Source organism: Corvus cornix, chromosome 18, assembly GCF_000738735.6.
Source record: "Corvus cornix cornix isolate S_Up_H32 chromosome 18, ASM73873v5, whole genome shotgun sequence".
NCBI classification, from domain to species: domain Eukaryota; kingdom Metazoa; phylum Chordata; class Aves; order Passeriformes; family Corvidae; genus Corvus; species Corvus cornix.
Window position 1 is genome coordinate 7,903,533 of NC_046347.1, and position 15,614 is coordinate 7,919,146.

Genomic DNA, 15,614 nt, shown 5'->3' on the forward strand with positions numbered 1-15,614 from the left:
GTGGCCCAGACTTAGTAAAACCTCACTGACACTGAGCCATGCCGTAAATCAAATCTCTCCTGATGGGAGAGGGTGTTTTAAAAGTCCTTGCAATGGAGGCTTTCCTGGAGTTTCACTGCTGCTAGATAGCTGTTTATTAAGTCTTATCAGAGAAACAGAGTCACTAGCGTGACCCAGGCATAACACAGAGCAGAGAATGCAGGAGAAAAGTCTAATTATCAAGATTTACACAGCCTTTTAAAGATAATTTAACCAATGGTTACTAAAAATGTGTATTATTTTCACTTTCCTACCAATTATTCAGTAACATGGCCAGGAACTGCGGAATTTTTTGTCCAATCATCCCAAATTACTTTTACTGCAGAATATGGAGTAGTAGAAGAAGAAGAAGGTTTGGAGAACAACAACAATCCTCCATTTTGATGTTTTTTGCTCTTACCTATTTACTACAAAGAGAAGCCTAAAACCTCTAAATTTTTCACCCTGTGACAATCTTACATAGTAGTCTATCACCTAATTCACACCATTGTATTTTCTAGTTCTTGTCTGATCATAGGCAGTTTTTTCCAAGGTTGGAGGCTAAAACAGTGTTGTTCAGGGGGGTAAAAACCCTTCAAAACAGTCAGAGAAATATTCTCGGCACTCTGGGTTCCTACACCTCCCAGACCTGCACAAACTGTTCCCATTGTGCCATTTTTCGTGTGTGATCAAAACAAAGGTAAGAATCTGAAGATTCGAGGTGGGACTTCTGTGAAGTCTTATGAAAATGGACAGGCAAATGACATGAGCTTTAGGAGGACATGGGGCTCTGATGCTCCTTGGCAGTTTTGTCAGATTGGCATTAAACATTCAGAGATAAAAAGCAAAGCAGTCTTCATCTTTGGAGAGGTTGAGGCGCCTTTTATAGCCCAAAAATGTGGTGAAACACATCTATTTAATATAGAACATAGAATAGCAAGGGAGTTGTTCTTGTGGAGTATGTAGCAGTTGTTTTGGGGTTTTTTTGAGAGAGACTATGCATGTGATCCAGAGGAAGCACATATTTTTCCTGGTGCAAAACACTGAAATACTTGTTCTGTTCAGCAGCCTTTCATGCAAACACCTTTAGATTTCAGTAGTTACGAAAAAAATTGAGTATCATGAAGCTCTTGCTCTGAGATGAAGCAATTCATCCATAGTATGGATACAGGATGGATTGGCAGGTTAGATGGGTAACTTCTTTCAAATGACCTGCTGGAAGATCCCTGGAGATAACTGTTCACGACCTTCTTTGATAGCAAAGATCTGTAACATACAGATTGTTTCTAATATGTATACAGGGAGGAGCTTGAGTTAGAAAACCTGTCACAAAAGGAATTGGTGATCCTGAGCAGGCACTGGTCTCTCTCCTGTCTCAATTTCATGCTATTATATAAACTATGGAGAATATTTCAGGAGTAACTTGGAAATGTTGTGTTTTAGCTCATGGAAGCCCTCAAAGAACAGGAAGAGATAAATTACAGATTGCGACAGTACATGGACAAGATAATTCTGGCAATCCTGGACCACAATCCGTCTATCTTGGAAATAAAGAATTGAAAAGAATATGAGAAGAAAAAGCAGCAACTGCCTGATATTTCTGCACATGCCACTGGATCTAAGCAGCACTCTGATACTGTAAATGAATCTATAAATATATATATACACTAGGTGTGAGTGTGGGTGCGCGGGTGTGTTTATATGATGTTTGGTACACTGTTATTTGTCATTGAATTGGCTTGGTTAGACTTTTTCCATGCACTTTCAATACCTGTGATGAGATGGATACTGTATATTAATGTAATAACAATATAACTGGATCATGCTGTTTTAGATACTGGACAAAATTACTCTACCTCTAGTTGTAAAGGTAAAAAAAAGACAATGGAAACATAGTGATGTGGCCCTAACTTTAGGAGCAAGAATTTTTTTCTTCGTTCTTCCAGGAATTTGGGTACCACAAACCAATTGACATACCCAGGTTCAGTTCCTGACTGGTGCTGACTGTGTAATTTCCTATTTGATTTATTTTTAGTACTTAAACCACACATCAGATTAAGAAAACAAAAAAAACCAAAAACACAACAAAAGCCAAACTTGGGGAAAAGATACAAAGTAAATGGGAAGAAGAGTAAGATATTGCAGAACTTTTGCTATTTGTGAAAAATCACCATCCACTTGTTTGCCACTGTCAGCACAAAGTGGTTTTGATATAAGATCACTTTGGAGTCTGCTTTGGGATGCTCTGAGCCTGCTCTTTAACATGTGTACATGTGTGGTTTTTACACCGTGGTCCCTGTAGCATTGAGGCAAAGAGCTTTTCATATCTGTTCCCCTATTTTCAGGGGTATAGCATGGGCCATTAAGATGAATTCTGGGATCCTGCCCCATCCCCTCACCCTGATTTTAAAGATTTCACTGAAGGAACACATTCCAGTTTTTACCAAAAAAAAGAAACAGAGCAGCAACAACAAAAAAATTTGCATGAAATATCTCACTTCAGGGGGAGGAGGAGGGCCAGCCCATGACATTATGTGCTGAGTTGCTTTCCCACCTCAGACAGCAACACTCCTTAGAGAATGGAATTTTTTGGGCAGGCTGTGCAGAGGAGCGACTGGTTCCTGGCACAGCAGTGGAAGACAGTCTGGTATGGAGTGGCTTTTACCTATAGGGCAGGAAAAAGAAAAAGAGCTTGGTCTTGCAGGAGTTGCCAGTCCAGACTGAGCGCACACTTGCATATCTAAAGCTCTGAGTAGGGAATACATCCTGATTTAGATGAGCAACTGTGCAGGTGCTTAACTTTTTAAGTGTGTGCTGCAACTGCTCATGGAAGTCAGTGGGATAGAACATTAAGCTTTAAAGTTGAGCATATGCTTAAATGCTGCCTTAAATAGGGATGACTTCAACATGTGCCTGTGTTCTCCAGAGCTGGATCTATACTGTAGGCCTAGGACCTTTTTAATTAATAATGCAGCTTATATAAGGAGCTTATGGAATTGATTGGGTAGTTGAATGCTAAAAACAAATTTTATTCCATGCACTTTCTTAAAAAGTTTCACACTTTTGATTCACACCAACTGGCACAGAAAAATAGGCTCAAGTATCTGGCTTTCCCCAATGCATAGAGATGTTTGCTCTATTGAATACACGCCCCAGAAGAATGTTACACTAGCAATGCCTGTGCTTTTCTGTGTATTTCTTGCTGTTGGCAGTGTCTTGCCCCTAGTATTCTCTTGATGTATCTTGGTGTGTATATGTGATGCATTTTTCCTGAATTTGAATACATAAAACTGTATTCAGTTATGGATGTAAATATATATATTCTTTTTTTCTGCAATCTCTGTGCTCTTGCCTTCAGTGATGTGTTACTGGAGTGATGGGAAGCAGGGGACGTACTGAAATCAGGCTTTCTTGAAGGCAAGAAAATAAAAACAGTTTGTTTCTATGTATCTGCATTAGGCAGGTGTAAAGTAAGTGGAAAGAGAGAGGTACCAGAGGAATAACAACACCCCAGTGCACAAAGGTCTGCAGTGCTCTGCGGGGGGGAAATGGTACAGTCTGGTTCAAACAGTGGTGTCTCAGGGCTGGGTTCCCGAGGCTCTGCGGTAATCTGGAGGAAAGGATTTAAAGCCTCCTTTGCCACCTGGGAATGGTGTAAGATGTAACATTGCAGCAGCTTCTGTTTGTATAGAAGTAGGTGGAACCCATGGAAATCCCACGCATCTGCCTTTCCGACCTGCTGCTGCTGGATGTGCCACCCAGAAGTTGGGAGAGGAACAGTTCAGCCAGCTCAGTGCTTCCTGCCTGCAGGACTCCTCACTTACACTTTAGTGATGTCATTTCCCTCTGCCTGGTGCTGTCTGTGGGTTGTGCCAGGGACTTCACTCTCTCTATAGGCCACCGAGAACTCTTCCACACTGTCGGGGGACTGTTGCTAACCTGCTGTGACAAGCAGGGCTGGGTGACCTAGCAGCCCTGCTGCTAGAGCTGACTGTGTTTGGGAAGTTGCACTGCTGTCCTGCTCTTGTGCAGTGCATTTTAATAAGAAATGTTGCAGCTTAGACTGGTGACCGAATGTTTTCCCCTAATTATTTTTAAGTAAACTGGACTCGGGTTCAAAATTTTAATGATCTAAAGCCCATTCCCATTAGGGCGGAGGACTGCTTCACTGAAAGCAAAGCCCATGGATTTGAACAGAAGACATGACTATAGTGATAGCCAAGTTTTTGTGCAGATAATTATATGTAGGAGGTGAACAGTCACTAGTAGTGACAAATAGTCACTGAATCTGGCTGAAATCCTGAAAGCAGTATTCTAGCCAAGGGTACCCAGCAGTGGAAGTTTCTTAAAACTTGCAGGACTTCTTGTTCAGCTCTGTACCCAACTGTGTTAGTATTTAGAAGCTCTTCCTTGCTCCAGTGTCTGCATTTGAAGAGATGTCTTACCACCATGTTGGTGGTGGTTTTAGCTGTGTTTTTCTTCTGCTCCTGTGGGGCCCTCGGTGTGGTACTGCTATCTGTTACTGTGGAAATCGTATCCAGATACTTGCTATGTTTGACAAATAATGTGAGTTGGAGGTGGGAGGGGCATTTCACTGGCAGATATATTTTCCTCTAAGGTATCCACCTCTAAAAATACTAATTAGCAATTGCATTCTTAGACTGAGTAGCTACAGATACTAGACCAACTTGTCTTGCAGCTCAAGCCCTGGAGAACCCTTTTATCCCAGAAAAGAAGTCATCATGTTTTATGACATGCAGGTAACTTGGTAATAAAGGATCACTTGATGGCTCACTGGGGCAGGGAGAAGAGTAATCTGATACCAGTGTTGCAGAGGGTGCATATTTCGATCAAGTATCAGACACTGTGGCAGAACAGACAGGAGATGTTGCAAATAGGGAGGCAATAATTTTGGTGTCTGTTCTCTGATAAATTTCTTACTTCTTTGCTGTGGACATCCTTTATGTTCTCAGGCTGGCCAGGAAAGTACAGCCTGCCTCAGTCAGTGTTACTGTTGGTGGAACAAGGGCCTCCCTTCCCCGGGTGAATAACTTCAGACACAGAAATGTAGTATCATCTCCTTCTAGCAATACACAAATGCTGTAAATATTCCTGTGTCAACCCATGGTTCTGTTTAACCCTTGGGGATGCAAACATAATCCCAGGTACTGTATCTTGATGTCTTCCTTGGTTCATTTGACCTTAGATTCTGAAAAGCTAAATGATATTCTGGTCAAACCTGTTGCAAACCACTACAGGTATTTCTGTACAGTGAAAAAAAATTACTGCTTTTTGGCTAGAAGCTGCCCTTGGTCAGGCCAGTCCCACACAAGGTACTGCAGAAAAATTACCTGTTTCAAAGCTTGCATTTAAAGATTACCTGAAATGTAGTCTCTCAAGATTTTTCTGGTATTGTCTGCTTCCCTCCATACTTCAGTCTTCAGCTGCTGCCTAGTTCTGATTTCAGTGATGCTGATTCAAAACTGCTTTGACATCAAAACAAGATTTTTCAGCTCTTTTAATAGCTTTGATTTAAGACTGAAGCTGTTTGAGAATTTGTCTTGTTTTGAAGTGCAACATTGACAAACTGTAACCATCCCATCTATTTTAAAAGAATTTTTAATATGAAAATATGTTGCAAGTTTCCAAAAGCCCAACATCCAATGCACTTTTGTTGCCAACTTTTCTTTCATGGTCTTTGGGAAAAATTTGGATATTTCTCAGCCAGCTTTATAGGGAGTTGAACACAGCATTATTATTCTCAAAGATATGTATCAACAAATATTTTGCTGTCTGAGTGCAACAATACTCCATTTACTTTGGTAGAACTGCACTGCTCTCCAGAGAGGATCTAGACCCTACAGTATTTAGGCTCCCTAATCTGGTTTGTAAATGAGGGCTTGGAAGCTGATATATAAACACACATTGTGGGCTGCTACATGAAGCACTGCTCAGTGGTCTGTGGATCGTAGTACCCATGACATGTGACGAGTCTAAGAACTAGAATTTACGAATAAAAGAATGCTTTTTTTACATTCTTTAATGGCAGTAAATATACAGTGGTTTTCTCTTAAAACACATACTGTACAGTGTGGTCTGAGGGATTTTTTTTCCAAGGAAGGAAGGAAGTAGCAGCTGATCAAACACTTGCCAAATCAGTGGCTTGGCTTATACTGATTGAAGTGAAAACTTGACTCAGACTTTAACTGAGCAGTTTCTGGTGTAAGTAGCAATGCTCGTATTCTTGTCAAGTCATTTGTTACTCAAGAAACATTGTCAAGAAGTCATGACAGGTGATGTAACACAGCTGGTTGGTTCTAAAGGACATAGTTCCACAGTTCTGACAGTTTGTTCCTTTGCATCTCAGTATTTTTGAATTCAAAATATTGATCTTAGGAGCAGTTTGCTGTTGAAGCATGCATGGGTTTCTACTTAGTGAAACTCTGCATGTACCTTTAGAGCTTGATAAGGATTGCAGTTGCTGTTGGGTCTGAATCCTGTTATCTTGCATAATGCACTGGGAGTTGCTCTGATGTACAAGAGAGTTGTGTCTTTCTGGGACTCTTCATCAGTGTTCTGTTGACATTTACACTCTTGGTCTTGTCCCCAGCCACTGTCAGGTGTCTGTGTGCCTTGGGGCAGCACTTTGAGCAGATGGGAGGGACAAATTCAATATTCTTGGCTTCAGTGCAACTTTAGCTGCCAAGGCAAGAATTTCAGTCCTGTCTTTACACCAGGCCAGTCCTGTCCTTGCCTTTTTTGTGGTCATAAAAACTGGTTGTGTCCCCTGTGCATGACAAAATCTTGTAGCTGATTCTCATGGTTTACAAGCAGGTGGGGTGAGTAAACCTGAAGGCGATCCAGGTGAGGGATCCCTGGGATGTGCCTCAGTTCTGTACAGGTGTCCCACTGCACACTCTACTGACACACTCTGGGAGGCTCAGCCCTGCAGCTCAGCATGGCCAGTACATCTCAGAGGTCATGGCAGCAGCCTGTGAGGATCTGCAGGCAAAATCTGCAGGCAGGACCACGCTACCATAGTTTGCCACAGTGTGGAGCCAGCTGACAGAGCTGGTGGTGTTCTCTAAACCCTGGGTTTCAGCTTGCTTCAGTCTCCAGGTTTTGTTCAACTGCGAGAGTAGTACTTGGTCAAACATACAGTTAGAGAGACTACTTTTTACTTAAACTTTAAACCTAAAGAAAACATTAACAAACATGGGCTTCTGCAGTGTAATTTGGACACCTACCGCTGGAATGGAGGTGCTGTGAGTGGAGCAGCTGTGACACCTGAGCTGTCAGCTTTGCTGGGCAGTGACACCCTGGAAACCCCTCAGAGCCGCTGTGCCCCAGTGAGGGGTGGCAGGTGACTGTTCTGGGGGACACACAGTCACTGTGCAGATGGTGAGGGGGGCTGCAGACACTCTTCCACCCAGTGATGATCTTACACTCCCCACCATCAGCCTTGTTTTATTTACTACCTTATCCGTAGCTAAATTATTCTGGCTTTGGAGAAGGGACATCAGAAGGGGAAGCAAGAATTTAGTATCCTGTGAACACTTCAGTATGCTACAGGGCAGTAAATGTTGCACTGATATATGTTTAAATACTGAGACTTTTTGAGAATTACTGTAAAATCAGTTGTGAGAGCCATTTGTTTTTCTCTGTTGCACAGACTAGTCACGTTTTTTGCATGGTTACATATTTTAGTACTTGTGCCTTTTACTTCTCTGTTGTAAGGATACGTTTTATTTTCACATTTTATCATCTGGTTTTGGACACTTTTTATATACACTTCCTTGATCATCTGGTTTCTTGTAATGTACATGTGTATATATAAAATAGATCAGATTTGTATTCATGTGCCTCTGAGATGTAAAAAATACTCATTTTGTACAGGTTTTTTTAGAAGCACTAGGTCATGGTCTAAATTACATAGCAAATGAAATTTAACATAATTAGCAGTTCTTTGTCTTCTTTTAGGAATGTTGTGTCAGATGGTTGGTCTCTTGTAAGGCAGTATCACACACACTGCAGATTTATTATTTTAGTATCGTTATGAGACCAGTTCTATCCACTTGTTGGCTTCAGTTAATTCAAAATAATAAAACAATTAAATGTTACAGTCATGACTTGGTGGTTATAGTTTTTATTTCCATTAAAGCAAATTTGCTTCTTTTTGTACTTGAAATGGACACCAGACCGAAACCTCATTTGAACACATTGCCCCTTTCAGGTTAACTTCCATTCTGGGATTATTTTTGTGGGATCGGGCAAGTGATTTACTTTGCCCATTAAAATGGAAAGAGAAATAGCATTACCACTTCATAGACTCTCCATCTTAGAGTGCCTAAAATGCTTTAGTTACTCCTTCGCTTCCTTCCCTGGCTTCTCTGGTAGCGTTTTCTAAGGACAGACCCTGGATCTGCATGACTAGAGATCTTCCTCTTGCAGATGTGAGAGATTGGGTGTCTTGCCCTTCACATTTTCGCAAATGCTGAATAAACTCCTTCCCGTGGGGTTTGTAGCACAGCACTCTCCCGCAGGATTTGGGAAGCTGTGTAGATGCATTGTGAGCCTGGACATCTGCAACTCTGGCAACCAGGGACCTGGTTCTAGAAGTGTCCTCACCTCCCTCCAGCCTCTTCTCAAGCTGGTGGTTTCATTTCTGGAGTGTTGACCCTGCTCATCTGGCAAGATCGTCAAATTGTTCTCTCTCTCACACCTTGTGGTTTATCAATACCCCACTCACCAGCACCCAGACACAGTGAGATAATAAACTGTGGTAAGTCTCAAGGAAGAAATCATCAATATCCCCTAAATCTTCCAAAAAACAAAGTTTTGATCTATAAAAGAGTATGTTCAACTCTCACAAGGCAGAGTAAATAAATAAAATTATTCTTACTGAATTTGGCACCCATTTCACTGAATATAAAGCTACCTTAGAAGCAAGGAGGTGGCTTTATTTTTTATTTCAAAGGCTGCTTGGTATGAAAATGAGCAAAGTTCACTTGCTCCTTTGTTACTAAAAAAAGCAGCCAGCAAAAGTGGCATGTGACTATTTTTAATCTCACTCTGTAATTTATAACACCAGTGAAGTGATGTCAGTACTGTTGCACTGTGCCATTACACTATTTTCTCTGTATTTTCTTGAAATACTTTCTGGGGACAATAAAGCTGTCCTTGCTGATGTGAATCTTTCAGGTAGCTGTAATGTACAATCAGATATGTAAATATTATTTGCTTTCCCTGCATGACTAAAATGTTGTCTGTGGTGGGTGACTGATTCAATGTCCCTTCTTACCTTCCTCCCTGGTCCACCTCTATTTCTGTGCTTCATTTAAAGAAGGATTGCCCAGATCTGTTCTCACCTGCCCAAACACCAGCTTCATTAACTTTGGATTAGTTACACAAATGGCACCAGGGGAGGAGTTTGCTCAGTACATGCCTTACCTGACACCCTTAGCTGTGTTAAACTTCCAAGCCAAAGCTTCACAGGACCAACCTATTAATCTCTCTACCCATAGTGCTGCCCTTCTCAATTGATGGGAACTCCCGGTGGGAGCTGTTTGCCGCTGGCTCCAGCTTTTTAATGTGACTTAAATATAATTATTTACTGACCCATGTAGCTAATGAGCACGTGCTGTGGCTCCTTGCTTGAGGAACAGTGAGCTGTTTGTGGGGAAGGCACAGCCTGGAGCTGTGTGTTGTAGGGATCTGGTGCAGGGCACAGTCTGGCCTGGCATGGCAAGCAGTGACCACCTCAGGGCATATGCTGAGGGGAGTTTCACTTAAACCAAAGGCAACAGCTTCCCCGGGAGAGTCCTGAGGGAGAACTCTGCCATGGGCGGCTCCTAGGAGAGGCTGAGGCTCCCGGGTGTACCTGGAAGGGCCATCCTGGGAGCAGCACCGCAAGGTTTGTCCATGAGGGACCAGGACAGTGCTGGGACACCTCTGGCTGCGACTGGAAGCCGGGACCTGTCATGGGTGCCATGTGTGCAGACCAGAGGAGACCCTCAGCCTGATGTGGGCTCAGGCCCACACATCCCCATGGCTGGCAGAACAGGCTCTGCATGAGGCACGATGGTGGAGGACACACCCAGGGGCTGCAAGACCGACAGTCTAGGGTAACTTGCTTTTAATCTCCTGTTTGAGCCACCAGGCCTGCTGTCCTCTTCTCTGGGCTGTATTTTAACTGCTGGAGTCAAGAATAACAAGTGAGGAGCAGCTTGAGGTTCCAGGCTGCTTTTTGCAAGATCTGTGTGAAGTGAGGGGAGCACGCTGTGGCCAGGTCCCCTCAGGGGCAGCTGGTCCTGAGATGGTGTCTGTACAGGGCACATTGCCCAAAAGAGGGGCCCATTGCTTTGGGAAAACGCTGCTGACAGAGGGGCAGACACTGTCAGCCCAGAGAATGCTGGGTGCTCCTTACTTGGGAAAAACTGAGCCTTTTTGTTATGTGTTGGGGACACGCCAGGATGAGGCGTCCCCTCAAGCAGCCCACTGCAGTTCCCTGCCCTGTCCTACCTCCCCAGCAGCATCTCAGATGAAACCATCAGGGCTGGCCTGGGAATGCCAGCAAAGCCCAGCCTGACGTAGCCACAGGGTGCAGGTGGCTCAGGGATGTGTTTCCACAGTGGGTTTGAAGTTTAACTCCTGAAAAGCTGCTGCTCCCACCCCCAACGTGCACCTCAGGTGACACTCCTGTGCTTGGGTGTTGGAGGTTAGAGTTTTTCCTTTTGTTCTTTCTCTTAGGGAATTTTCTTCCATTTTGTTGCTAAGAGACAATAACGACCGGGTACTTAAGAGAGACAAAAGAAGTTTCCCCGGGAAGGGAGAGGTTGGCTACTGTCTTGTCTTAGGGTTTCTAGTGGAGGGGCAGAGATACCGAGAGAATTGGGGCTGGGAGAAAGGGGGCTGGGGCAGCTGCTAGTTCTCTTGCTCTCGGCTTGGGAGGAGGACGGGGAGTTACTGCTTTCTGGGGGGGGGGGGGGGGGAACTGCTGCCGCTGCCTGGGGCCAGCCCAGTCCTGCTTCTTCTGCAGTGGGTGAGCCTTTGCTCGTGAGAGCAGCCACTGAACTGGGACCTTATTAACACCTACCTCACTTAAAAAAGGACTTTCACCATCTGTTCCAGTGCTTCAGGGGAAAAGCCCGAGATCCCCCAGCCCCCTCGCCCTCCAAGGGAGTCTCTCCCTGCCGTGTTCAGGAGCCAGGCGGCCGTTCCCCAGCCCGGCCATTCCTTTGCCACTGCGCCGGGTTTTTTGCTACGCTGTAACTCGCACCTGCCGGGACGCCCCGCGGTTCCAGCTACAGCTGCAGAGTTTCTGATACATCTCATCTACCACTCCGAGACTTTGCTCATCCCTGCCTTCCCAGCTCGCTGCTCCGAGGTTCCTGCTACAGCTCCTTTTGCTATGCAGAGGGGCACCGGATCGGCTGCTCCTGGGGGTTTGTAAAGGCAGCCCCTTCTCCGTCCCATCTGCGGCTGCGCCGCCATCACCGTGTGGAGGGGGACGGCTGAAACCCGCGCCACAGCGCCCCCTGCAGGCGCGGGGGAACCATCGCACCCGCCCTGCCCGACCGGGAGCCAGCAGCGCCCCTGCCGGCCGGGAGCGGAGCTGCACCGCCGGGGAAGGTGCTCCCCGAGCGGGAGCAGGCCGTTCACTGGGGTTTCTGGTCGGTTGGTTTGTTGTCGCTGCCGCTGTACATACACATTCTAGAAAAGAACTGTTCTTGCTTTTCCCATCTCTTTGCCTGAAAGCCCCCTAATTTCAATATTATAATAATTTGAAGGGAAGGGGGTCATATTCTCCATTCCAACAGAGGTTCCCATCTTCCTTGGCAGACACCTGTCTTTCAAACCAAGACATTGGGATAACAAAATGTGACCATTTTGCACCTGTGTGAAAGACAGTGAAGGGTGTAAAGCCAGGGAACCAAGCCTGTGGCGTATTATTTAAAATACAAAGCAGAGTCTAAGGTGTTAAGATCTCTGCCTTCAGCTGGGCTTGGAGCAAGGCAGAAAGGGAAAGGGAATTTTGAAAAGACTTCACTAATCAGTTCAAGCCTTGCAGGGCAAATTTCCTCCTTTAAAAAAAATTTTTATGGTCTTCAAGTGATCATACTGTACCAAACAGCTTTCATTTGACTGACAGTAGTCTCTAAACCTGGTGTATGTCTTTTACAGTATCATCCCATGAGGCTGTGAGGCAGCTTTTCTCACAGTGGGTACAGATATTCGGGGGATATTCAGGGAATCAGAGCAAAGATACTGTATGAATAATCCATGCAGCGATGTACCTGTGTGTTATCTTCTCAGGCTTCTCTGTTCCCAGATCCCTCCCAGCAATGAGATGTTGGATATTCAGATTTATAACAGCAGGCTCAAAGAAAACTCCCTACTGTGTATGCTAAACCACTTCACCAGAGAGGCACGGAGCAGTTTTGTTCCCAAATCTCAGCAGCTCAGGATAATGTGCTGTACTACTGACCTACTTGCAGAGCAGTTACTCACTGGTACATGAGAAAGACGCAGTGGGAAAGCAAATTGCCTGTTACTCTGGGGGCAGGAATCATCAACACTACGTATCACAAAGTCTGTAATAGTTTCTAGCAAATTATGTTGTTCTTACTGGGCTGGGGAGACCCAAGACCCTTGGGTCATTTTGCAACCAGGAATTAAAGCTCAGAACTCCTGGGAGGTGATTGTTGCCTTGCTCTGATCTTTTGTGGGGGGAAAGTGGGTTTGGAGCCAGAGAGAGGCTAAATGGGGTAGAGTAGGAAACATTGCAGGAGTTCTGACTCCTGAGAACTTGGGCAGTGACAAGGAGAGCTGTTACAAAGAGGAAATGCATCTCATGGGAGTCAACTCCTGTAGTCTGACAGCAGGCTCTGATCTCCTCAGGTTGTCTTGGCTGACACGTTTTCTTCAGCATAGCAGTCTCAAAGCCATGACTTTGATTGTTTTCCCTTGCTCTGTTCACTGGTCTTGATGGCCCATGTTTCTACATTGTCCCGACTCTGATGGCAGACTGGGATCTGGGATGTGTCACTCCACTCTAAATGTCTTTTAATACATGCAGTGCAGCAGGGACTCTCCTAGCTTGCATAACTCAGGATGAAATTTGTCCTTAGAGCCAACTGCTTTTTGGATGCAAATAGAGGATAGAGCATATGACCAGTAAATTGAAGAATGTCCCAGTTGTATAACCATAACTATTTGGGTTAATGGTGATTTTAAAACGACTTTGCAATGATAGTATGTCAGCATGTCCTCTGGCATGGTGCTTAAATCCGAATTTCCCTTACACTGAGATCTTTGTGCCTTAGCAGATGGACGATGCAGTTTGTATTTTGATGTGATAGTGTGTAACAGGGATTGTGACTCAAGTACAGACTGTTGCTGAACAGACAGAGAAGAGCTGGGCTGTGGCACCAACAGAAGTAATAGAACTCAGAGGCTGAAAGGCTGCAGTCGCTCTCTCCCTGTTATACTGGAGCAAATTGCTGGTTGTGCTTTGTGAAACGCTGTATCTCTTGGCCACCCTGTGGCTTTTCTTAACGTGCTGAGGCTTTTATTTAAAACCTGAGCGGTCACCGGGCAGGGCTGCTGTCAGCCCTTCAGGAATCCTCTGGTCAGACTGAGCATTTGTCCAGCGTGACAGAGAAATAACCCCTGACCAAGCCTGTCCTTTAGCTCTGGCTGTGCATAGCAACGAATGGGGGGATGCCCTGAAGAAAAGCAGCAGCAGCAGAGGGGTTTGCTTTTGTTCTTGGAAATACTGTGTAAATATGGATTGAAGGTGCAGCCCCGAAGCCCCCTCTCAATGGCCCCATTCCAGGGAGCAGCAGGGCTGGGCTGTGGGCACAGAGGAACTTCCCTGCAACAGAAAACAGCCGGGCTCTTCCCATGACTCTGCCAGAGCTGGGGACGGAAGAGGAGCCTTGCCAGGGCTGTCCTGTGCAGAGGGATGTGGTTCAACATTCGCTGCCTGAAATGTAAAGTCCTGGGCCACAGAGAGTGCAGGACGTGGCTGAAAAACAGCTGCGAGTACTGCAACCCCAACAGCTCCTGCCATCCTGCTGGTTTTGGGCTCTGAATATCACTGAGATGCTGACTTCCCAAATGACTGTAGCCTCAAAAAGTAAACCTTACATTTTTGGGGTAGATTTGGTGCAGTATTTGTATGAAGACCTAAAAATGGGACCCTCAGGAAAGCAACTGTTCCTCTCTGGAATGAGTTGATCAGGCTTCACCTGGTTGGTTTATTTGAGCAAGCAGCACACTGCGAATGCAGGATGCATTCCTGTAATAAAGGTTGTGTAACTCAGATCTGATTCGACAGACAATGGGGCTTGGTTACAAATTCATAGCATAAAGTAAAAATAGTGATTCTATTATGTCAGATTGGTTCTAACTGTGCCTGGATTTTTTTGCATTTTTTTTGTTTGGTTTGGCTTGTAGTTTTCAGGAGGAGTATGTAAGCCAGAAAAATACCAGATTACTTTCTGCTGCCCAGCATTGGTTGAAAACTAGAAAGCAGGATGAAAAATTTCAATGCAAAGCTAAATAATGGTTCAGAACCACAACCTTTAAATTCTTCCCTCCTGCCCTACAGCTAATGGTGATAAAAATGAGAGCTGATCCATTTCTTGCGTTTTAACCAAGCATTAGCCATAAGACTAAACATTTGGTAGCTGGAAACCCAAAGGAGGAAATATTAATGATGCAGTATTGTATTTATGATTTATGCTACTGTGATTTGACTATGGAAACAGAACATAATGGGTTTGAAGTAAAACGTGAAAATTCAGTTTGAATATCCGGAAACACAGACTGCCTGATACTGTCCCAAGGGAAGGGGTGGAAACGCCGCTGTTTGGCTCTCAGGGCGACAGGAGGCAGCGGGTGGCGATGCCGGAATGGAACTGCGCCGTGCCGGGACAGTCCCCGCCGTCCCCCGGTGTGCCCTGGGAGATGTGATCCACCGGGCCGGTGCGGCTCGGCGGGAGCGAGCAGGGCTGGCTCCTGCCCCGGGGGATCCTGCCCAGGGAGCAGGTGCCGGAGCATTGCCGAGCGACAGGGCTGGAGGTGTGAGCCTGGCAGGACTTCTCTCATTCCGAGCAGCTGCTGTTTGTTTCCTGAGGCAGCCCTGTGATTTCGCAGTGATGCACCGCGTTCCTCTGCCCTGAGAAACACCGAGAGGAAGGAAAGCAGAGCTTCACCAGGAAGCCCGCTGTGTCGCAGGAGCGGCGCTCGGGGCCACCGGGGACACGACGCGGGTGGCGGCAGCGGGAAGAGCTTTCCGAGGAGTGCCGCTGCAGGGACACGGGGCAGAGGCCGCCCGCGCTCCCGTTCCCGGCGCTCCGCCCCGCGTCCGCACCTGCCCGCGGGAGCCCCCGCACGGCGCAGCCGCTCCGCCCCGCCTCGTTCCGTCCCGCCCCGATCCGACCGCCCTGTCCCGCCCCGTCCCGCCGCCGGCAGCGCCCCGGGCCGCCCTCCCGGCCGGGCCTGTCCCTGTCCCTGTCCCGTCCCGGCCCGGCCCGCCCGCGCCGCTCGCTGCCTTCCACTGGCGGCGCGCAAACGCAGCCAGCCCGTCG

The 15,614-nt window shown here is 46.0% G+C and overlaps 1 protein-coding gene across 5 annotated transcripts in view; it reads left to right on the top strand.

Annotated features, from left to right (window-relative positions):
- The window catches only part of RAB11FIP4 (RAB11 family interacting protein 4), a 125,231-nt gene extending 117,084 nt beyond the window's left edge, over positions 1-8,147 (top strand). For all 5 annotated transcript variants that reach the window (XM_039562088.1, XM_039562089.1, XM_039562087.1 and 2 more), the window contains one exon: positions 1,462-8,147. In XM_039562088.1, the coding sequence (XP_039418022.1) occupies positions 1,462-1,578 (117 nt within the window). In that variant the 3' untranslated portion in view covers positions 1,579-8,147. The remainder of the gene's footprint in view (positions 1-1,461) is intronic.
- The last annotated feature ends 7,467 nt before the right edge of the window (positions 8,148-15,614 follow it).